Consider the following 25397-nt stretch of genomic DNA (forward strand, 5'->3'; position numbering starts at 1 on the left):
AGTAAAGTACGAGCATCAGATGCTTGGTGGCTTGCTTCAGAGGCTAGAGATTCCTGAGTGGAAGTAGGAGCGTATCACTAAGGATTTTGTTGTTGGACTCCCATGGACTTATAAGAAGTTCGACGCGGTATGGGTCACTGAGGACAGATCGTCCGTCTTCACGATGTACCTTTGTCTATCATTTCTGATCGAGGTATGCAGTTCACCTCGTACTCCTGGAGGGCCATACAAAATGATTTAGATACGCGGGTTGAGTTAAGTACATAATTTCATCCCTAGACGGACAGACGGATAGTCCGAGATTCAAATATTGGAGGATATGCTTCGTTCTTGAGTTATGGATTTCGGGAGTTCTTGGAATCAGTTCTTGCCTCTTGGGATGTATGCCTACAACAACATCTACTAGTCTAGTATTCAGATGGCTCCCTATGAGGCATTGCACGGGAGGCGATGTCGTTCGCTAGTTGGATGCTTCAAGCCTGGGGAGGCTTGGTTGTTGGGTACAGATTTGGTTTAGGATGCCTTGGATAAGGTCAAGATTATTCTTGATCGACTTCACACCGCTCAGTCTAGGAAGAAGCGTTATGCCAAACGTAGAGTTTGTGATGTTACATTCATGGTTGGAGAGAGGGCACTACTCCGGGTTTCGCCCATGAAGGGTGTGATGAGGTTCGGTAGGAAGGGAAAGTTGAGCTCTAGGTCTACCGCACCCTTTGAGATTCTTGAGAGAGTGGGTGAGGTTGCCTACAGGCTTGCACAACCACATAGTTTATTAGAAGTCCATTCGGTTTTCCATGTATCTATGCTCCAGAAGTATCACGGTGATCCGTCCCATGTGATAGATTTCAGCTCAGTCCAATTGGACTAGGATTCGACTTACGAGGAGGAGCCGGTGGCTATTCTAGCCCAGTAGGTCCGGCAGTTGAGGTCTAATAGTTATCCTTCAGTTCGAGTGCAATGGAGAGGTCAGCCGATCGAGGCAGCCACGTGAGAATCTAAGTCGGACATGCGGAGTACATATCCACACATTTTTACCAGTCCAAGTACCTTTCTATGTCCTATCGAGGACGAACGTTTATTTTAGACGTGGAGAATCTGATGACCCGATAGGTCATTTTTAGTTTTTGACCTTCATTTCTGTGTTCCGAAACCTCGATTAGCTCTGTTTATCCTTCCTCGATTGCGTGCACAGTCCGTGTCCTCTTTCCGGAATGTTTTTATCAGAAAATTGATGAAAATGTGAAATCGTTCCTTAAGAATTCATTTGAGTTGACCACGGTCAACGTTATTTGTAAATAGACCCGGATCGGTGTTTTGACAGTCCTAGTGGGTCCGAATCATGATTTGGGACTTAGGTGTATGCCCGAAATCGAATTCGGAAGTCCCTAACTTGATCTAGCATAAATTGTTGAAAACAAGTAATTTAAAAGTTTAAAGAATTCCTAAGTTTGACCATAGGTTGACTTTGTTGCTACCATGTTCGAATTTCGGTTCCAAAACCTGGTATAGGTTCATTTCAGTGTTTATAACCTGTCCGCAAAATTTGGTGCAAAACGGAATTGATTTGACGTGATTCGGACGTTCGGTTAAAAAATTTTATGTTCTTAAGTTTCATTGAAAATTTCATTTGTTTTGGTCTCCGATTCGTAGTTCTAGGTGTTATTTTGGTGTTTCAATAGTATGACCGAGTTTGTATGATATTTTCAGCCCCGAGAGCTCGGGTCAGTTTAAGATAGGCGACGGACTATTTGAATTTAGGAAAATTTCTGGTTTTTGAAGTCTGTTGTCATCTGGTGTATTCTTCTTCGCGATTGAGAAGAGTAATTTAGGCTGGGGAGGCTTTTCTTTATCTCGAACGGGATGGTTTGTACGCGAATGCGAAGCTTTGGGGGGTTTCCCTTCGCGAACGCGAACAACCTTTCGCGAACGCATAGTGTTGAGGGTCTGGGAAGGGGGATCTGTGGTTTGCTCTACGCGAACGCGAGCCTTGGCTCGTGAACGCGAAGGCCTGGGGGGAGAAGCCTTTGCGAACGCGTGAGGAAACTCGCGAACGCGTAGGCCATTTGACTGTTGTGCTTCGTGAACGTGGCAGGACCTTCGCGCACGCGACAAAGGCCTAATGCCCATACTTTAAAATATCCCAAACATGGAATTTCACCAATTTTTCACCATCTTCTCATTAGAGCTCGGCCTAGAGGCGATTCGGGAGAAACTATTCATCATCATTTCATAGGTTAGTGTACTTTAATTTAACTTCTTCGATTTCCATTAACACCCATTAATTTCTAACCTTAATCTATGTTCTTTCATGGCAGAAAATTAGGGATGTGTGAATAATTGAGGGTTTCTGTAAATTTAGGATTTAAACCTCAAATTGAGGTCGGATTTTGCAAATAATTACATACTCGAGCTCGTGGGTGTGGGCAAATGGATTTTGGTCCAAATCTCGGGTTTTGACCAAGCGGGCCCGGGGCTAGCTTTTGTTGACTTTTTGGAAAATTTATAAAGATCTTAATTTTATGTATTGTAGTTGATTTCCCTAGCATTATTTGATGTTATTGAGTCGATTTTGGTAAGATTTGATTGGTTTGGAGGCGGGTTTTAGAGGAAAGACCGGGGTAGAGCTTTGATTTGCTTGCGGAGCAAGGTAAGTGTTGGGTCTAACCTTGATTTGAGGGAATTAGGAACCCTTGAGCTTTGTGCTATGTGAATTACGTTTCTACGCTTCCGCGCATTTCATTAATTGTTTTATTCCATGTCTTAACTGTTACATGCATTAATTGTTTCCTATGCCTTAACTTGCTACTTGTAACTTATTTCTCTCATATTTAAATGTTCGTTTTTTTTCATGCCTCCATGATTTACTTGCCTTAATTGTCTTATTTGTACACACTAAATGTCATATATTTGACTATCTTCTTGATTTGTATTAATTGTAGCATTTCTTTGATTTGTACGAGGTTCCATTATGACTTTGCTTTCAAATTCTGTAATCGTAGAGATTCTTGTGATTTGAGTGGTTGAGTTGATTTCATTTATTTATTTTGCTTATGGATCGGGTTGCACGCCGCAACAGGTGGAATAAGGAAAGAGTGATATTGATATGGTGGGATCGGGCACGCCGCAACGAATTTTATATGTTATATTGATACGGTGAAATAAGAGAGGATTATGATATTGATACGGTGAAATAAGGAAGGATTATGATATTGATATTGATACGTTGGGATCGGGTTGCACGTCACAACGGGTGAAATAACGTGGGATCGAGGATTGAGTTTATTTTTATAAGTTAACTGCCTTACTTTTCCGGCGTTCCTTCTTGTTATTACTATTATCATAGGAATTAAAGTGAAAGGAGGGAGTATTATTTTATGATAGATAAATGACATGCATTATTAATAGACGAGAAAAATATCAAGACATATTGTTATTCTAAACCCATAACACTCCCCATATTATTCTGCACTATAGAATAAGGATTAAACGACCCCTTAATGACATATTTACTAGAGTTTTAAACTTATTATTAGACCAATCAATACAAGTAAAATAATGAAAACGCTAAGCACACTACAAATCGGAACTTACCAGCTGTGGCGGAAGCATAAGGTTTTCACCAAGAAAATTCAAAAAAAAAAAAACAAACACGGAAAGAAGTTAAAAGATTCAATACCTAATATATATACATGAAAAAAATTAACTTTATAGATACAATGTATATTTCATCAAAAAAAATTCGGCTAAATCCCCTTCCGTCCAACTAGCTCTGTCCGTGCTTATCAGGATATTTAACATGGATTTCATATATATTCTTATTGTGATATTTCGTTTATAAAGAAAAAAATGAAAAGAATTTCTTGGTAGATTGAGCAGTAATGGGGGCTGGTGTGATTAATACATTTTTGTGAAAGGCAAAACTAAGAAGACTTTATCAACTCAATTGATAAGTGACCTTTTGACATTATCCACTCGCATTATTAATAAGTGAACTAATAAGTCAGTCATGCTTTTAATTCGTCGGCAAGCAATTATGTACGTGGCATTTAGAAGCTGTTAGACATACAAATTATTCCCTACTTCGATCCGTCGTTACGTATTTTATGACAAAAGACATGTTTTAGAGGGATTGTCAAGAGAATCGGCTCAAGTATATTTCAATTATTGGGTTCATAATTAAATATTTACGCTTATACTAACATGTAAAAATTATTTGTATAAGCAAGTCACTTAGAAGGAATAATGAAATGTAATATAGAGAAAATGACAACTAACATATATCGCACCATATTAAATTATGTAGATAGCGTCCAAAGTTATCACAATATCGGGGTATATAATTTAAATCGTTTCTAGCTAGATATGTCAGAATAAGGTTGTGGGAATTGACCAGCAACCTCATAAAGATTTGACCACTGAATTATGCTTTCGGGCTGTAGCAAGAGGATTCGAAATATAATTAGTATATAGAAACGCGGTAAATACTTACCCACACCGGGTATTAACTCACCATGGTTAATTAAATAATATATAGAAACGCCAAATAAATTTTACCTTATATATACAATACATAATTCTCCGATGAACAAGATTCGAATGAAACCTTTCCGCTCCAAAATTCGCCCATGCCAACAAGTTGATAAAATTTAGTATTCTAGCTTGTAGTTTATTGCGTGATAACCGATAATAATATATCAACATTTAATGTACATTTTCCCCACATGATGTGTCCAAAATCTTAAAGGAATTTAGAAACTGGTGGTAAACTATTAACGGATAATGAATCCACAGAAATACCATTGAGAAATGTGTTGCGGTCGAGATTTTAAAAATCACCTTGAATGGTTTAATTACGTTTACTTCTTGTTGTTTCATTTTATATGGCACTATTTTTTTTATTAGTTCGTTTAAAAAAACGATAATTTTTTGTATTTAAGAATAATTTAATATGAAATTTTATATTTTTCCTTAACAACACATATTTATTGTTATAGAGATCTTTCGCATATTTAAGATGACAAGTTCTAAAAATTGTTATTTGTTTCTTAAATTCTACGTCTAATCAAACTACACCACATAAATTGAATACTCCATCTTCTATTGTGCAGGGGTTTCTCATCTTGCACATTTTCGAAATACAAACGTAACCTACTAATATAAAAAAAAAGGGCAGCCCAGTGCACTAAGCTTCACTATGCGCGGGATCCGGAAACGAACCGGATTACATGGGTCTATTGTACGCATGCTTATCCTGCATTTCTGCAAGAAGCTGTTTTCACGGCTCGAACCCGTGACCTCCTGGTAACATGGCAGCAATTACTTTACCAGTTAACTAATATCTTTATAAGAATTTGCAAATTTTTCACGACTTATTAAATACTAGTGGTTAATTATTCGTCATTACATTTCAGTTTAACCTGATAATGCAAAAGATATATAGACTGTTACAGGGCGGGTGTAGCGCTATAGTAACGGGTTCAATTGAACCCATAATTTTTGACACAAAGTATATAAATTTATGTGCAAAAATTCACTGAAACTGTAATAAATTTTAGATATGAACCCATAACTTTATAAAGATATAATGAGTTCAATACTAAGAACCTTAAAAGTTGAACTTGTAGAATTTAAATCCTGGATCCGCTGTTATGATATAAGAATTATGTAAATATCTTTTTAGAACTCAAATGTGAACTCTTCACTCTCCTTACCTGCCGACTGAATATTGGTCCCCTCGGAAATTAATGCCCTTATATTCAATCAGTTATGTACTCAAATTTTACTATAAATAGAGCCCAATATTGCATCAATTTCTCCATCCTTCAATTTCAAGTAACATTACTAAACTTTGACAAAAGATGGGTTACAAGGCATTTCTGTTTCTTGGCCTTTTTTTGGCCATTTTTGTAATGATAAGCTCTGAGGTTTTAGCTAGGGATTTGGCTGAGACTTCCACCACTTCAGCAGAGGACTGTAAGACCCCTCTCATTATTTGCATATATATTCAATTATTTGACCTTTCAAATTAGTGTTTAACGTATCAGAACGATATTATTTAAATCCCATTAATTAGAACAAGTACGTACGTACTGAAACTATAGTTTGAAATTACTGTACAATTGTATTAGTGGATCTGTTACACCCTGCCTTTACTAATGTTAGCTTGACCAAGAATCTTCGGGCTCGTTTGGTACGAGAGATAAGGGATAATTAATACCGAGATTAAATTTGAGATAAGTTTATTTCAAGTTTTGTTGGGATAAAATTTCGGTATAAATAATTTCATGATTAGTTATCCCGACCTGTAATGTTATTTTTATCCTTATGGAAGGGTGAAATAATAATTCCGGAATAACTAATCCTGGGATAACTTGTTTCCCAACCAAACGACCCCTTACTGTAATTGATGTATCATGAAAGAAAGGTATATAACTAAAAACCCCATTATTTTTACATTTTGCATATACATATTTTAAAACCTTCTAAAATATAACCATAAATCTTACAACCTTGTGGATTATATAGTTTCTACGTAATTCTGTGTTAGGATCACATAATAAGCTAAAAAAGGAAGAAGAATAAAACAGTTAAGAACAATATTCTTGTTTACACAATTGATGCAGCAAAGAAATCCAATAGCAAGAATGAAGTACATGAAGCTCAATATGGTGGCGGAGGATACCCTGGCGGCGGATACCCTGGCGGTGGTGGTAGATATCCTGGCGGTGGTGGTGGATACCCTGGTGGCGGCCGTGGTGGTGGTGGATACCCTGGTGGTGGCCGTGGTGGTGGTGGACGCGGTGGCGGTGGACGTGGTGGTGGTGGACGCGGTGGTGGTGGAGGATACTGCCGCTATGGTTGCTGCGGCCGCCGGAATTACAATGGTTGCAGCAGGTGCTGCTCCTACAAAGGGGAGGCCATCCATGGATAAGGTCACTATATAAAACCTTTGTACTTGCAAGATGTAATAGTAATAATCTTGCTGCTTTTTAGAGCTTGTTGTAACAAGTTATAAATAAAAGCCACTATGTAATATTTGTGTTAATTATGCAATGGTGTGATAATGTTTTCCCTTTTGAGCATGTTGTTATCTTTTTTTATGCATACAAGATTTAGTTTTACACGTAAGAGATTTGTTTTTTTACACATAAGAGAACTTAAAGTCAACTTCTTAAATGCAAAATTGTAAAGGGGCATGATGTCCAAATAGTACGAAAATAATCGAAGAGAAAGTAAGAAAAAGCGATTGTCCATAACAAGAGATGTGGGGTTCAAGTATATGGAGTCGTCTTTGTTAGGAAACGCTTTAATTATCCTTTAATATAATATTTTTCATCGCCAATTCAAATTTAGTCGGGTTTCAATACAAATATCAAACATCGAGTGGGAAAAGAAACACAAATTAATTAATTTCACAATCCAAGCCTTTAAAATGGAAAAGGCAAGAAAATAACCAGACCCACGACATATTATTAAGAAATAATGGGAAAATGCTGCTCAACTAACGCATTTATATTGTTTGGTAGTTTCTTCGATTTTTTTCGCGAACTGAGCACTAATTTTCGACTTGGAATAGTGTCTATAATTATGTCTATAACTTTTTCTAGTTATATAAATAAACTGTGGAATTTGGGTTGCTCCAATACACCGTGACAACCACCGCCGACCAGTAATTCCTGTCACGGTTCATCTGTTTTCACTTACGCAACGAAGAACAACTAAGTTCTCGTCTTACGATTTACGAACTAATCTAACGTGCTCCTTCATTGATATCAGAGCAATAGGCTAAATTTCTGGTCCGGGATAAAATACAGAATAGTTTTGATTTTCTATGCAAATGTTCAACTATCTGTATTTTTCTGTGATATTAGAAGATTAATCTGTTTAATCTCAACAAGATAATTATTTTATTTATTTAATAGAAATTAGTTTTCGAATCTGCTCCATTGGGTGTTATAATTCAAGTTTCTTTAAACACTGATTTAAATTAAGTTAAGAATCAGTTTATAATTCGACTATTTTCGAAAGTGATTAAAAAAAAACTTTTAATCAAACTCTCAAATTGGCAGCCCCGTCCTCTGTTGCCGTTGAAAACCATCTTTGCCTGACGGTGGCTGCTTTTAGAAGCTACTGCCAAACTAGAAAAAGAAATTAAGAAAAGAAAACCTTCTTCCTTTTTCACTGATAGTCGAACTAAAATTGGTGTTAGTACTCCAGTAGCCATGACAAACAGTAGAATAGAAGAATTTGTTTCTTCTTCCGCAAAACTGCAAGCTAGACAAGAAAGAAGAAAATAAAGTCTTCTCTTCCTAAATAAATATATGGAAAGAATGAGAAAAGCATGGAACTTCGTGTTCCATGGCTATGGCGGAGATTAGTTTTTTTTTTTGAAAAGGGGGAGTCTTCTTTTCTCAACCAAAAACGAAGCTTGCTTCAATGGGAGTGACGGCTGAGAGATGTAAAGAAAATTTAGGTCATGAGTCTTCTATCTAATACTAGATGCGCGATGGCCAACAGCTTGAAGTGGTGCAGTATTCTTCAAATAGCATATTTGTGCAATCACTTATAAAGCTAGAGGCACACACTGCAGTAACATCCCAAAACAATAAAATTGCTTTCCTCATTGATAATTCCTCAAATGACAATAAAACAGCCAGAAAGTATTTTACGTAAATACTGCTACATTTAACTTAAATGAGAACGGTCAATGCAACAACTGCTCTTTCATAGTCAATCCTCTTCACAAGGTTGGCTGATAAAGGGTATAGAATATCACTCAGCTAGATAACAACGGATACTTGATGTCATTATAGTGAACAGCCTTTTTCCAGATAAGTCCTTTAATAATCATTGGGAATGTATTACCCAAACATTGGAAGCTCAAAAAAGCTCTAAACCAGCATTGTCACTACTTTCCGCTTTCACCTCATCTCTAGATGCATCTTAAAACTTTATCAAGAGACGATAGCCCTCACTTACACCATGTCTTCATCGTCAGTATAACCTTCTTTTCTCTTCCTTTTTCATTGTCTCAAAAATTTTTGACCAAGGGTGGAAATAACCTACAAAGTAATCATCATAATGATGTTATATACGTCACCAAGAGGAAGAGACTAAAAAGGGAGATAAGAGGAAAAAGATGCCACCTTTCAAATCAAATTCCACCTTGTAGAATGTTGGCGCTAGTATTCCATCCTAAAGTTGAGCCATATATTTAACTTCTATAAGAAAGCAAAACAACAAAGATCATGATTTAAAGTTCCGCATAATTTGAACTGCAATAGAGAAAAAGAAGATTGATGGTTGATTTGGCAAACATCTCTTCAAGATATTCAGGGCTCAATGCATACTCTCCTTCAGCAAGTATATTATTTACGTCTCCAACATCCCTGCATGTCTTTAACACTAATTCAAGGAAGCAACCCCTTCTATTCAATTTTTGTAACAGTTAAGTTGTTTTGGAGATATTATTTGAATATGTACAACCGATTCACTGTTTTGTTATGGTAATCTTCATAGTAATAATGCATATTTATGAGTGAACAAATAACATGAAATAATTGTGCTATTTTGGCCCCTATTTTCCATATTGAAGTATAAATATAATAGAGTATATGTGTTCCCATGTGTTATGGAAAGGAAAAAGAAATTGTGTTGTGAATAAATGGCCATGCATGGAAATAAAAGTAACATGCCCCATTTATTTGCAACATGTGCCATGTAATATCAGTCAAAAGCATCTTGGTGAGGACAAGTTTCTTTTGAGAAGTACTACAAGTTCAATCAAATTATAATCAAAGAAAAGCTTGCCTACAAACCAAGCTTTACCAGACACTTTCATATTGATACATACGCATCTTTCAAGAGAGTAGCCCAATTCATCATTCGGAAGCATTTTACGTTAAAGCCTACAGCTATTCCCAGATAACCAATTGTAAGAAAAAGGAAAACAATGACCATGTCGCAACATCTTTACAATTTTATTTTAACTTCAACTATTTTCTTGTGTTTGTCACATATCTTTTCATTTATTTATAGTCTTTTTGGAAGGAGATCCTTACTTTCTGGTGCTGACCACCAAAATCGGATCCTTTCACCAAACAATAAATTCTATATCCGAGGCCCCTGAAATAAAGTGAGTTTTAGTAGTTACTATGCTAGAATAGAATTTAATGTATTCATTACCATAAACACCAACTCATTTAAAGTCCCTGAGCTCCAAGAAGAGATCTCACCACACCATGAGAGGACAGATCATACAATCTTCTTTGAGAAAGATGAGCCATCCGGCCTCCAGACAATTAGGAATTTCAGTGCCATCCACGTAACTTTATAAAGCGCATTTAAATTTTAAGAAAGCTTTTTATAAGTTAGCAAAATTTACAAACTGCTAGTACATCATTGATTATTTCACAAAGGAAAAGTCCCTTTTTCCTACTAACACGGATGCATCCAACAGCTAACGCTTTAGGGATTGTTATTCTTCAGTAAGATGTGTAATAGAATAGTAGAAAAATCCATAACTTCACACATACATTTCGAAAGTCCATTGACATCTAAAAGAAAGCCACCTGCTGAAATCGATCCAGCGCTTTCAACGCATGAAAAGCAACGACGGAGAATTCAGTCAACCTAAAAGGAAACTAAAACTAAAATTTCATTGCCAACAAAGTATTACTTGAACAGCAAATTGGAGTTTCAACAATGTTATATGAAAAAGATGCTTAAATATTACTATGATTTTCTTTATTAAGAATGAGAATTAATTATCTCTGTAAAAGTTGAAACAATTTGACAATAACTTAGTGGCATCGCCCATCCTAATATTAGGAGAACTGGTTGCTGATAAGTGAATGTACATATTTGTTTAACAATTGAACCTCTCCCATCTAATCCCTTAACATTTAACTGTGCAATCAAATTCCGAAAAATTTAATATAAGAAATAGAGAAAGTATCTCTCTCTTTTGAATGATACATTTCAATTCCATGCAAATCAACAGTTAGAGGAGCATCGATCTCTCTCATTTTGGAAGCAACTGATAAACAGGACATAGCTACTGCACAAGTTAGTACAATATAGGCTATCAAACATTAGCTGAAATTTTAGTGGTCAAATGACTCCATTAACACCTTTGGGCATCTCAACAGAGAAACTTCTATTATGTAATATGATCGCTTGAATTTTCCGAGCTCCCTTGTTCTTTCTTTATTAATTGTCATTTCAAACACAGTTTCTTAAGCGTTCCATGTAAGGCATTTTATAATATATTTGTAAAATAATAAATAAATGACCAAATAGTAGTTGACTGGTTAGATTCATGGGCAGGAAGCAAAATATCTCAAGCTTTGGTGTAAGATTGCTTGACGAATCAGATATAGAACCGTGGGCACTTAAAAGAAAACGAACTAAATCAGTTGTATTGCAGTCTTCCCCTGCTCCCAAATGAGAAAAACCTTACCGGTTGTTACTCAGCCCTTATCAGCCAACCTCAGATGGTCAGCCCCTCCACCTACAACCCGAGGGTCATAGGTTCGAGTCACCAAAGGAGCAATAGCTCCAACAAAGGGGATCAATATCAAAGCGGAGGGGAATTAAAAAAAAAGCCCTCTAAATTGAAATTCCAGTTTCCAGTTATAAAGAATTACAAAAGGTAAAATAAATCTACAAACACACAGCAGAAAAAAATGGTACTATATCGAATTGGGAATTACCATGCAGGTTCACACACATGAGGGGATGAGCGTAAAAATCTCACACATATATATATCACTGGGTGAAAAGCTCAAATATATGCATGCTTAAAGAGGAAGAGCAGTAAAATTTAAAATGGTAAAAAAAAAAGGGAAGATTATCCACACTTACCCTAACACTATAGAACGCCAGTGGCATTTGCTAACTCGGAGAAAAGAATATAGAACAATCCTTTAGATCTTTCACTTTCATATTCACTTAGCATGTTGGTAGAAATTCAGGTCGGGGGTTCAAGCATGAGTCTTTTCGATGGTAATTTCCATATTCACTTTTGGATTTGCCCTGTTTCAATATAGCAATAAATTCCGTCTTTTTGATCTTCCCATCTCCATTATCATGGGTTAATCCTGTTAAAAGGCATTAAAGGAAAAAAGATAAAAGATAAAAGGTAAAAGAGAATATGGACTTAGAAATAGAATTGGGGGTTAAATGGTTTGGAATTGTTAGGGAGAAATTTGTGGTTCTTGTGCGGAAGGGCAGAGAAAAACGGCAAGAATAGGGAGGGTAAACGGAAAGAGAAAAATGAGGAAAAGATAATAGAGGAACACAAAGGGCTCTGGAGGTGGGTAAACAATGAATAAGAAGGAGACACGAATAAAACACGTGTGTGCACCATCAGCTGTGTTTGTTCCAACGAAAGTACATACCAGATAACTTTTTGTACAACTTGGCACAGCTGTGTTCGTACACCCTCTTCCCATTTATATATGGTAGTAATACTCCCTCCATTCCAATTCATGTGAACCTGTTTGACATGTCACAGACTTAAAGAAAAAATGAATACTTTTTGAATTTGTAGTCCTAAACAAGCAAAAAGAGGGCAAAGTATTTGTGTGGTTATAAAAGCTTCTCACTAAGGATAAAATTGTATGTTTAAGCTAAATTATTTCCAACTTTAGAAAGGAGTCATTCTTTTTAGAACGGATCAAAAAAAAATTCACATAAACTAGTACGGGGAAGTAGTTAAAAAGAAAAAGGGTATTGTTAGCTTTTGGGCTTCAGAAGCCTCGTGATGCATGGGCTTGTTTTCTTTATGGTTGGCAAAATTATGCAATTGGACTAGAAGTGGTAAAATGGGTAAACAAAACAAATAACCATTAATATTATTCGCTAAAATATGGGTTGGATAATGAACATTTTAAAAATAGATCAAATATGGATATTACCCATATTATCCATATTTTAAATGGGTAACCACCAGTTATCCATGGTAATAAAGTCAAAACCTTCCCCAAAAGCATTTTCGCCCCCTTTTACCCCAAAAGCACACAACAGGAGCAAATGTATAATTCATTAGGCACATTGTTCTGTTGAAACTGATTATAATAAAATGTGTGAATCATGTCAAAAGATAATGGATAATGTTATTGACCAACGTAATTAAAATCTCTTAGTGAATAACTTTTGTTAAGAGTGTTTAGAGTGAAGATATAATTATCTTTTTAACTGAACTTTTGAATTTTTATTAATATCACCAACCATTAGCAGTTGGTGGAGATGCAATATTAGCTACGATTTCGAATGAATTAGTATTTGTATTAGAAAATCCATTAAAACATATAATTATTTAATTGCGAATTCAGTAACTAAAACAAGCTACGATTAAGCAGGTTCAGAACACGTAAGTTTCAAATCATGGCTCCACCAATGTCAATAATCCTAAGGTTTGTCTAAGGTCGTGTTGTTTTATCTCTTTCAAACTTGCTCGACTTTTATTTTTATTTTACACCAAATTATTAGTGTGTCCTTGAGCCGAGGGTCTTCGAAAAGAGTCTTTCTACCTTCACGAGGTAAGGGTAAGGTATCCGCATACACTATTCTTTCCAGAACTCACTCGTGAGATTATACAGGGTATGTTGTTATTGTTGTTTGTTGTACCAAATTATTAGTGCAATATTTAAGAAGAAAAAAGAGTAATTAATTGTACTCTTAATTATGTAGTGTACTTTTTAGGTACTATTTTTTCGTTAATGCGGGGGTTCAACAGTAGAGTGTTATAGGAATGAATTTTGTACATGTAGTTGATGGCTGTCAATTGTATCTTCCTCCGTTTTGCTTGATGATCAACTGGGTCACTGAACAGCTGAGGCTAATGTGAAGCTATGAACGGATAATACGGTTAACCGTTTTATGCGCCGGTTAATCCGTTTTTTATCCGTATTAAATATGGTTCTGGTCGGATATTTGCATTACCCGTTTTTTACCTGAACCGTATCCGATTCGACCCGCCCGTTTGCCACCGCTAAATTGGACTAAAGAAGCTACTGAGCTTCTTCCGATGAAGGGCAGATTTTAAGGAAAATGGGCTAAAGTCCAATTCGAAATTGGAAGAATTTTTATGGGCTAAGGACCCAGTTTATGTCTTCTATAATGTTAATTGGGCGAATGGCCCAAATTAAAATCTACAATAGATTATGTTATCTTATTTAAAAAATTTCAAATTTCGAAAATTAGTCATATGGATTAATTTTCAAAATATAAATTCAGCATTTATACCTTTATGAACTATAATTATTTTATTATCCCAATTGCTTGAAATATTAATTTGTTTAACATTAAACTTATTTGTTAATTTGCTTAACATGCTAAAAATGTTAATTTGTTTAACATTAAATTTATTTGTTAATTTGTTTAGCATACTTGAAATGTTAATTGTTTTAACATTACTTTGGTTAATTAGTTTAACACATGCTTTATATTAATTTATTTAGCATGAAATCATCAATCAGTTTAATATTAGCATCACTTATTAATTTGTTTAACATGTATAATATGTTAATTAGTTTAACATTAAAGTAAATTTTATGTGAATCTGTATAGCATGTAATAAATGTTAATTAGTTTGACATTAATTTTATTTGCATGCTAATATAAGTTATCTGTTAACTTATGATCCACATGGGATTGTAAAATCACAATTAGATAATTATGTTGTCTTAAACATGATTAAGACGCTTAGCTAGATAATTGAATAGGTTAATTTTCATAATATAATAACTTTTTGATGATGATTGGGAACATAGTGAACTTTTGACTCCATGATTAATATATATGTTTATTAACTTAATAAACTGTTGCTTAGTGTCATAATATATATGTATGTTGAACATCGTACCTTGCGTTATTTTTTTATATTTGCATGATCCTTATAATATTCTTTTATTTTGTTAAAAAATGACTACTGCTTCAAAAAAGCATTATTGCTGAGCTCAACAAAGGGTTGAAACTCAATTGTGACAATTATGAAACCTGGAGCTTGAAAGTCCAGTATGTGCTAGAGGAGCAAGAGGATCTAGAGGCCATCAACAATGTCATGAGTGAGCCTAAGGAAGGCAACACTGCTCAGCATAGGCGTGAGTGTGAAGCCTATGACAGTTGGAAGAAAAAGAACTCCATTGCTCGCATTACGTTGTTGAGCACCTTAAATGATGACATTCTAAGGGAGTTTAAGGATTACCAAAGAGCTATGGATCTTTGGAATGCTTTGAGGAAAATGTTTGGTACCTGTTCTACTGTAAGGCTGCGATCCTTAATGATCAAATTTGATTCATATAAGAAATGCCTAGAACATTCAATGAAAACACATTTGACGCAAATGACAAATATGATCGGGGAGTTGAAAGATGCTGGTCATGTGTTGACTGATGAACAACAAATCCAAGCTGTCATACGCTCATTACCTAGTTCTTGGGATCATATGAAAATGAATTTGACCTATAATGAGCGAATCACAACTCTGAAACATGTCTGGAGACACCTTGAGTTAGAGGAGGAAGGACTTGAGGCTGCAAAGCCAATAGCTGAGTTGCACATGGCAACAACCTTCAAAACCAAGAGTGATTCAAAGAAAAGGAACTGGGGAAAAAAGAAAGGGCCACCTCAAGCTCAGCCTGCTAAAAGAGCAAAGACTGAAAAAGGCAAGAACAGACGTCCCAAACGTGTCAAAGTTGCTAAAGTGAAATGCTATAATTGTGACAAGATGGGTCACTATGCCAGAGATTGCTCTAAGCCTCCAAGAAAGGTATTTCACGGTGCTCGAATTAGTGAACTTTGTGTTTCTAGTTCTGTTTTTCTAACTGAATCTAATCCCTTTGTGGATTGTAGACTCAGGAGCAACAGACCACATAGCCTAGGAACGCAGTGCCTTTGTTGAATTTCGGCGAGTTCCACATGGAGCAAAGTGGATATATGTGGGCAACAACAATAAAGTTGCTGTTGTAGGGATCGGTATATGCAAGTTTGTCCTGCGTGGTGGTCGAGACCTAATACTACATGATCTCTTTGCACCAACTATTCGCCGGAATGTTATTTCAGTTTCAGTTTTGCTTAAGCTAGGATTTGACTTGTTTTGTCATGGCACTTCTGCCAAGTTGACTTTTGGTTCAACTCTATTTGGTTTTGGTCATGTGACCGGAGGTTTAATTATTATGGATTTGGATTATGATTCATTTAATAATAATGCTAGTTTTTTTTATGTTTGTTTCTTCACATAAATATGATAGTGATGCAAACATATGGCATGCTAGACTTGGTCATATTGGCCAACAAAGAATGCAAAGGTTAGCAAAACAAGGTTTGCTTTCCAACATTGAACATGTGGAATTGTCCACTTGTGAAAATTGTCTAGCTGGAAAATCTGCAAGAAAACCTTTTGGTCAGACGACTAGAGCTGAATATCCTTTGCAATTAGTACATCGGTACATCTGTGGGCCTATGAATGTTAGGTCTATGCATGGAGCAAGTTATTTCATCACATTTATTGATGACTTTACCCGTTTCAGTTATGTCTATTTGACTTCCCACAAATCAGAAGCAATAAGCTGCTTCAACGCTATATGAGCTTAGTGGAAAATCAATTAGACAAGAAGATAAAAGCTCTTCAAACTGACCGTGGTCGTGAATACTTATCAACCCAGTTTAATAATTTATGTGATGAAAAGGGAATAGTTCATCAGTTGACTATTCCAAATACTCCACAACAAAATGGTGTTACGGAGAGAAGGAACAGAACGCTCGTAGAAATGGTTAGGTCAATGATGGCACAAGCTAATCTCTCAGTTAGTTACTAGGGTGATGCGTTGCTTATTGCCACCTTTGTACTAAACCGAGTGCCTACAAAATCAGTTACTACTACTCCATATGAGTTATGAACTGGAAGACAACCCGAACTAAGTGTATTAAGACCTTGGGGTTGTGCTGCCTATACACATGATTCCTCTCACAAATATGGAAAATTAGGCCCGAGGGAAAAGAAAAGTGTCTTTATAAGATACTCTGAAACCTCAAAGGGCTATGTGTTTATAGGACAGCAATACAGTGGGAGAGTTACTGAGTTTGAATCACGAGATGTCACATTCTTAGAGAATGAGTTCCCTAAGAAGGGAGAGGTAGTTCAAGACCTAACCTTATTTGAGATAATGGGTCAAGAAGTACAAGGATCACTTCATTCGAGTGAGAGAATTTTAGCAGATGATGAATTAGTTTCTCATCAAAGACCTCCTTCATCATTAGATGCGAATGAAAGTAATCCTTCTACATTTAGTGGAAGTGACCAAATGGATCTTGGTCCAAGTCGGAGCGAGATGGTCACAAATCTTGTTCCAAGTGGGAGCGGGATGAATGATCTTGATCCGAGTGGGAGCAACATTGATCCAAATGGGTACAATGATGAATCACAAATAAGACGTGGTTCTCGTAAAAAGATTCCCCGTCGACGATTTGATGTTGAAGGCGGCGAACTATTTATGATGCTCCTACAAGAAGAAAATGAGCCTAAAAATGTAAAAGAGGCTCTCTCATGCCCTTCTAAGGATAAATGGACAAAAGCAATGGAAGATGAATTGGAGTCTATGAGGTACACAAAGTTTGAGAACTAGTTGACCTGCCTAAAGGACGCAAAGCAATTGGGAGCAAATGGGTTCTCAAAATTAAGCTCAAGGCTGATGGCACAGTTGAGAGATATAAGGCTCGACTGGTGGGGAAAGGGTATACACAAAAGAAAGGAATAGTCCACGAAGAGACTTTCTTGCCTGCTGTACTATTTACCTCAGTTCGTCTGGTTCTAGCTATTGTTGCAAGCTTGGATCTTGAATTACATCATATGGATGTAAAGACTGCCTTTCTCAATGGAGAACTAGATGAAGAAATTTATATGGAACAACCTGAGTGTTTCATTGAAAAGGGCCACGAACAAAAGGTTAGTAGACTTTTGAAGTCTATTTATGGCCTCAAACAATCTTCAAGGCAGTGGTATATACGCTTTCAGAATGTTGTTGTATCCAATGGTTTTACTATGATGGATGAAGACCATTGCATTTATACCAAAAGATCAAGGAACAAGCTTGTGATTTTAACATTGTATGTAGATGACATACTTATAACTGGAAATGATAAGGAGTTTATAACCGAGATAAAGTCATGCTTGTCATCTCAATTTGAGATGAAAGATATGGGTGAAGCTGCATATATTCTTGGAGTTATGATTTCAAGAGATCGTCCAAAGAAACTATTGTATCTCTTACAAGAGAATTACAATAGAAAAGTTCTTGAATGATTCAATATGCAAAATAGTAGCCCAATTGAAACTCCTATCAGTAAAGGCCATACCTTGGGAAGTCAGATGTGTCCTAAGACTCCTGAAGAGACAGAAAGAATGAGCTGAGTTCCTTATAGGAGCGCAGTCAGAAGTCTAATGTACGCTATGGTGTGCACTAGACCTGATATCTGTCAAGCAGTTGGCTTGGTAAGTAGATATGAAACTGATCCAAGTTTAGCACATTGGCTAGCAGTAAAGAGGATCATGAGATATCTGAAGGGAACTGCTGATTATGCCCTTTGTTATCAAGGTGTCAAGGATCTGCGATTAGTTGGATACAATAATGCTAACCATGGAGGAGATCTAGACGAGAGGAAGTCTACCTCAGGATATGTTTTCTTACTTAATGATGGGGCCATATCATGGAGTAGTATGAAACAATCATGTGTATCACTATCAACAATGGAAGCCGAATACGTGGCTCTCGCATCAGCAGCACAAGAAGCTGTTTGGTTGAAAAAGTTCTTGGAGCAGTTGTTGGATATCGCTAAAAATACTGAACCATTATTAGTCTACTATGACAGTGAGGCTGCAATATCCTCTACCAAGGACCCTAAGTTTCATTGTAAAACCAAACATATAGATACGAAGTATAACTATGTGAGAGACATGGTTAGACGCAAGGTAGGGAATGTGAAGTATGTGTCTACAAAAGATATGTTAGCAGATCCATTGACCAAGCCTTTGTCTAGAGATGCATTTGTGAGACACACTAGGGCTCAAGACTTGTGTAGACTCTGAGATACTTTATTTTGTTATTTTATTTTCCCGTGTTCACAAAACTGATGTTCTTTGATTATCAATAAAGTTGATTTACATATATACATATTGTTGAATGTTATATACATTCTTTGTTCATTTTTTATAAGTATGTCGAGTAGACAAGAGGTTGGCCTTCTCACACAGGAAACCGCCTCCTTATCTTAGTAATGTGAGGAGATGAGACATGATTTTAAGCAAATTATCATAAGGATAATTTGAGAGCTATTTGCTTAAAATCAGAATGTCACTTAAACAATGACATAAGATCATTAGGGTGAAAAACGTTCACCTAGTATACTTTGTAAGCCAGATGTGAGTTCAAAATGATATTGTAGATTAAAAAACTCAAATTTAGATACTTATGGTGTCTAAATATCATCTGTACAACATTCTTTATGAGATAAAGACATACACTCCTTGGGAAAAGGGAAAAATGCTGCAGCACATGTTTCATACCATGTGTGCTAATGTCGACCAATTGGGTTAACATAAGTCCATTCTCAACTTACTGTTATGTGAGACCTAGAGCTTTTACGATAGCTCAAGATTTTGTACCCTTAGAGACTCCGATAAGATACTTGAAACCTAGTGTGATGTTATCTATCTTAGTGTGTTTCCAAAATACCATGGACATAGATTCAGTCCAGCGGAACATATCTTGAAAAGCAGTCATACTAATGTTAAGGGAATCGTGAGAAGAGGAAGATCATTGATGGAATCTCTTTTGTTTGTATTCACTGGTGCACAAATTATAACTTATGAGTCATGATTGTGAATACAAGAAATAATGATATATGAGATTTTGAGACTATATCAAATGTGATTTATATGATCTAGGGTACTGCATACTTTATGATCTACTTGTAGGTTTGCGCTCGACGAGAGGCTTATAGTCCTAACAGATGTATAGCACTTAGCTCTCACAGTATGCTGGTCGCACGGTCTACTTCCTGTATGAATGATTGAGGAGATGAGTTGAGAATATGTTTCTCAGCCTAGATGAGCACTCCCATTATGTGTGAGTGGGAGATATAGGAAAGATTGGGTCTACCCATAAGGGGTGCTCTAAGGCCCAATAAGGTTATTAGTTAACCCTAATATTTCCCATATAATTACACTTAGTGTGTACTTTAAAATATACTCTGAGTAGTATTTTTTTTCCAACGCTTAGTCTTCTCCCATAATTAAACTAGGTTTTAGATTGTGGAATTGAGTGTTGCTCCAACACGCCGTGACAACCACCGCCAACCAGTAGTTCCGGCTGCGGTTCATCCGTTTTCGCTTCCGCTACGAAGAACAAGTAAGTTCTCGTTTTACGATTTACGAACTAATCTAATGTGTTTAGATTAACGTGTTCCTTCACTTTGCAATTTCTGTAATGTCTATTTGAAAATCATGAAAAAAATTATCTACACATTTTAATTCGAGAAACTTGAGAGAGTTCATAAGCTAGTGTGTACCATTTAATCTGACATAAACTTCTCAGTTTATTGGTGATGATATGCTCATAATCACAAGTTCTAATGAGATGTACAAAAAGTCTTTTTTTCTTATATGCATGATGGCAAGTACATAACGCGAAATGCGACATACAAATTGCAAAAAAAATTATATATCAATTTGTCAAATTCAGTATAATTTTGCGTTTATTAAATGCGACTTATAAGTTTTATTTATTAAATGCGATTTTAAATTTATAAGATGAATTTACTAAATGCGACTTATATATCGAATTTCTCCACTGCGACTACACCGTCTTGACCAACACATACATTCCATTTATAAGATTGAATGGGTCTACATAAATTGCTCCTGAAAATATTCTGATAGTTTTTCCCCAAATAGTTTTGACGAATCGAGTAGGATACGGGGAGGGCGTTGAAACAGGTTAGACAAAACACTAGCTATAGGGTGCATGCAATCAAATACTATCCTAAAAAATAAAATGCAACATAGTAACAAAGAAATAATTATAAAAAGAATGTGATTACATTTTCCCTTGTGGGCCCCACCTGAAATCATTTTGTACGTACTTAAAAGTGGGCTCCACTAGCTGCCTTTTGATGAATCATGTCATGCGGGCCCCAGTTAATATTACCCTTTCCTAACCAACTCTCTACAAATCAAATTAAACTATTGCTGCCTTATTTGGTACTTTTCACAACTGGACATCCAAGTCACGTCGAACTAACTCCGTTTCTCACCATATTTCATAAACAAGTCATAAATATTATAATGGACCTGTGCCAGACTCTGAAATGAAAATACGGACCCGGTATTAACAAGACCAAATATCAATCAATCCTTAAAAACCATTAAACTTTTAGGCTTTCAATTTTTCAACAAAAATTCATATCTCAAGTTAGGGACCTCGTAATTCGATTCCGGACATATATCCAGGTCCCATATTACGATACAGACTTACCGGGACTATCAAAACACGGAGGTCCATTTGCTCAAAAAGTTGACCGAAGTCAACTCAATTTAACTTTTTAAGGCAAAAAATCTTTTTTCCCCAGCTTTTAACATATAAGCCTTCCAGAAAAATACCCGGACCGCGCACACAAATCGTGAAAGGCTAAAGTAAGATATTTAAGGCTTCCGAACGCAGAATTTAGTTCTAAAATATGAGATGACCTATCGGGTCATCATAATGGCCAAAGGGACCATATTTTAATTTTCACATATGATGCAGCAATGAAATTGGATAACGAGAATGAAGTACACCTTGATGGACGTGGCGGATACAATGACGTTGGTGGTGATGGATATCATGGTGGTGGTCGTCGCCGTATTGTTCGTCGTCGTCGACGTAGAGTATATATATGCCGCTTTGGTTGCTGCAGGAAAGGTTACAATGGTTGCAAAAGGTGTTGTTCCAACGCAGGTGAGGCCATGGATAAGCCCAGCCTCTCAACTGATCATTATATGTAAAGAGTTTAAATTATATATACCGTTAGTACGTATAACTTTGTACGTACTATGTAGTGACGAGATGTAATAATCTTGCTACTTTAGACCTTTCTTGTAACAAGTATGAATAAAGCCATTCGGTTCTTATGGATGGTTGGTCAGGTAATATTTTGTTGTACAATATATTGTGATAATATGTTTCCATATTGTTTATTTTCTTCATATTTTAGAGTAAAGGTTTTTCTTCTATTTTATGAATCCTACATTTCTCTTTTAATCCATGCCCGCCAATTCACAATTCAAGCAGAGATGGAACTAGAATATAGCTTACAGGTTCTGACTTGTTAGGTGTTTGTCATAATTTTTTTACCATATTTGGTTTTTCTATCTCTTGAAGGAAAAGGGCAATATAATTACCTTAACTGGATTTTCCTTTTTGTAAAAGGAAATTATAAATCTTCAATATTTGGCTAGTCCTTTTTCTTGTAGGAAAAGGTTTGGACTTCTATAAATTGTGGATCCTTCCTTCTCATTCAGTAGCATTCACAATGTAGCCATAGGGGGCTTGAGAGTCTTGTTTAGGGGGAGAACTTTACGGGACAAGTGTTAGTGTGTCACTTGTGTTTGCCTCTTCGTGAGGTTGTTCTCTCGATATTTTGTACTCTCTTTTTATTATAGTGGATTGCTCATCTCCGTTGTGGACGTAGGTCAGTTGACCGAACCACGTTAAATGTTTGTGTCTCTTTTGGTAGATTTCTATTTGTTGTATGATTTATCGTCGTTCAAGATTTGCTTTGCTAGCTACCGCATGACACCTAATTTTTTCGGTCCTAACAAGTGGTATCAGAGCGAGGTTCAAGACAGGATCATCTTGGCGGGTTCAGTTCTAGCCGCAACATATTTGACGATAATCGTGATTTTTGTTTGAGAAATTTGACCGGTGAGCTACGCACGTTGAGACAAACTTTGTGGGNACTAAGGGGTACGAACACACCTTATACAAATTGTACGAAAATACAGTAAACTTGTACTTGTTTCAGTGGTACTTGGTTTATTTTCCCTTTTTCACTTAACACGTGTACTCATATTTTTCTCCCAGCAAACACGTGTACCACTTTATATACGAAACCCTTCTGTAATGCTCAAAACTCCGAATCAATTAGGTCCACCTGTTTCAATTTCTCCTTCACTGCATTGAAGTGTTTCTACTCTCATCTTCTTGTGAGTTTTGCAACTTTTTCTTTCTTTTTCACTCTTCTAATTAATGTTGACTGCAATGACTCTTTCTTCTTCTACTTCAGATTTTTCTTCTATTTCTTTGGTCTTTCACTCTATGAAATTGTGAGCGAGACTTTCCTGAAATTTTTCTCTGTTTCATGCACTTTATTTTGTTGTTGGTTGGTGTTGGGTGTGCGAACAAAGTCTCACATTGGTAGCTGAAAAGATTGGGAGTCTATATATAAGGTGTAGGGATCTCTTAATGGGGTGAGGCCTTTTGGGGAAACCGTGCTGGCTTGGCCCAAAGCGGACAATATCACACCATGTTAAGAGTGTATTTGGGCTAGTATAGCCCAACAAGTGGTATCAGAGCGAGGTTCAAGACAGGTTCATCTTGGCGGGTTCAATTCTAGCCGCAACATATTTGACGATAATCGTGATTTTTGTTTGAGAAATTTGACCGGTGAGCTACGCACGTTGAGACAAACTTTGTGGCGGAGATCTGGAGATGCGACCTGTTGAAGGCTATGTGAAGAAGGTGGATCAAGCTTATTTTGTCAGAAAATTCAGGCCAAGGGGGAGAATTGTTAGGTGTTTGCCATAATTTTCTTACCATATTTGGTTTTCCTATCTCTTGAAGGAAAAGGGCAATATAATTACCTTAATTGGGTTTTTCTTTTTGTAAAAGGAAATTATAAATCTCCAATATTTGGCTAGTTTTTTTTCTTGTAGGAAAAGGTTTGGAGTTCTATAAAATGAGGATCCTTCCTTCTCATTCAGTAGCATTCACAATGTAGCCGTATGGGGTTTGAGAGTTGTGGTTAGGGGGAGATTACGGGACAAGTGTTAGTGTGTCACTTGTGTTTGCCTCTTCGTGAGGTTGTTCTCTCGATATTTTGTACTCTCTTTTTATTATAGTGGATTGCTCATCTCCGTTATGGACGTAGGTCAGTTGACCGAACCACGTTAAATGTTTGTGTCTCTTTTGGTAGATTTTTATTTGTTGTATGATTTATCGTCGTTGAAGGTTTGCTTTGCTAGCTTCCGTATGACACCTGCTTTTTCGATCCTAACAAGTGGTATCAGAGCCTTGGTTATTTATCCGGGTTATTACGGAATGGAGGCGAATATGAGCAAGATGGTATGTTTAAATGGGAGAAATTATAATGTTTGGAGAAGCAAGATGAAAGACTTGTTGTTCGTGAAGAAGATGCATCTACCCGTTTTTTCAGCTCATAAACCCGAGAGTATATCCGATGAAGATTGGGATTTCGAGCACCAACAAGTATGTGGATATATACGGCAATGGGTTGAAGATAATGTTCGCAACCATATTGTGAACGAGATACATGCGAGATCATTGTGGGAAAAGCTAGAGACTCTTTATGCTTCAAAAACCGGAAACAACAAATTGTTTCTGCTAAAGCAATTGATGACCTTCAAATACAAGGAAGGCAGCCCTATCCTTGATCACATAAATGATTTTTAGGGCGTCATTGATCAGCTATCTGGAATGGGGGTTAATTTTGATGATGAGATACAAGGACTTTAACTTCTTAATACTCTGCCAGACTCTTGGAAAACTCTTCATGTTTCTTTGACAAATTCAGCTCCTGGAGGTAAGGTGACCATGGAATATGCCAAGAGTGGTGTGTTGAACGAGGAAGTAAGGAGAAAATCACAGGGTTCATCCTCACAAGCAGATATCTTGGTTACAGAAGACCGAGGGAGAGATAGAACAAGAGGCTCAAGGAATAGAGGTAAAAGTAGAAGTAAGTCAAGGTCCAAATACTATAATGTTACATGCAACCACTGTGGCAAGAAAGGACACATCAAAAGGTTTTGCCGCAAGTTGAATCAAGACACTAGAGAAGGAAAGAAAGTTGAAAATAACGAGAACAATGTTGCTGCTATTGTTCAAGATGACCTTCTTTTTGCTTATGATGAAAACGTCATCAATTTGGTATCCCATGAGACGAGCTGGATAGTAGATTCTGGAGCTACCTCAAATGTCACACCAAGAAAAGATTTTTTCTCATCTTATACTCATGTTGATTCTGGAGTGTTAAAGATGGGCAATGCCAGTGAAGTTAAGGTGTTTGGTGTTGGCACAGTTTGTTTGAAAACTAATAATGGTTCAACGTTAGTTTCTCAA

At 36.5% G+C, this 25397-nt stretch overlaps 1 protein-coding gene and 1 long non-coding RNA gene across 2 annotated transcripts; one reads left to right on the top strand and one right to left on the bottom strand.

The window, feature by feature from the left end:
- The first annotated feature begins 5799 nt into the window (after positions 1 to 5799).
- LOC109211120 (glycine-rich protein 3-like) lies at positions 5800 to 7079 on the top strand. Its single transcript, XM_019374623.1, has 2 exons — positions 5800 to 5973; positions 6624 to 7079. The coding sequence occupies exons 1-2, from the start codon at positions 5859 to 5861 to the stop codon at positions 6929 to 6931; spliced, it is 423 nt and encodes a 140-aa protein (XP_019230168.1). The 5' UTR covers positions 5800 to 5858; the 3' UTR covers positions 6932 to 7079.
- Positions 7080 to 8590: 1511 nt separating this feature from the next.
- Positions 8591 to 12316, bottom strand: LOC109211121. Its single transcript, XR_002065663.1, has 3 exons — positions 11866 to 12316; positions 9147 to 9221; positions 8591 to 9062 (listed from the first exon to the last, which is right to left on the bottom strand). It is a non-coding gene; the product is annotated as an uncharacterized LOC109211121 (long non-coding RNA).
- Positions 12317 to 25397: the final 13081 nt, after the last annotated feature.

Source organism: Nicotiana attenuata, unplaced genomic scaffold (assembly GCF_001879085.1).
Source record: "Nicotiana attenuata strain UT unplaced genomic scaffold, NIATTr2, whole genome shotgun sequence".
NCBI lineage: Eukaryota > Viridiplantae > Streptophyta > Magnoliopsida > Solanales > Solanaceae > Nicotiana > Nicotiana attenuata.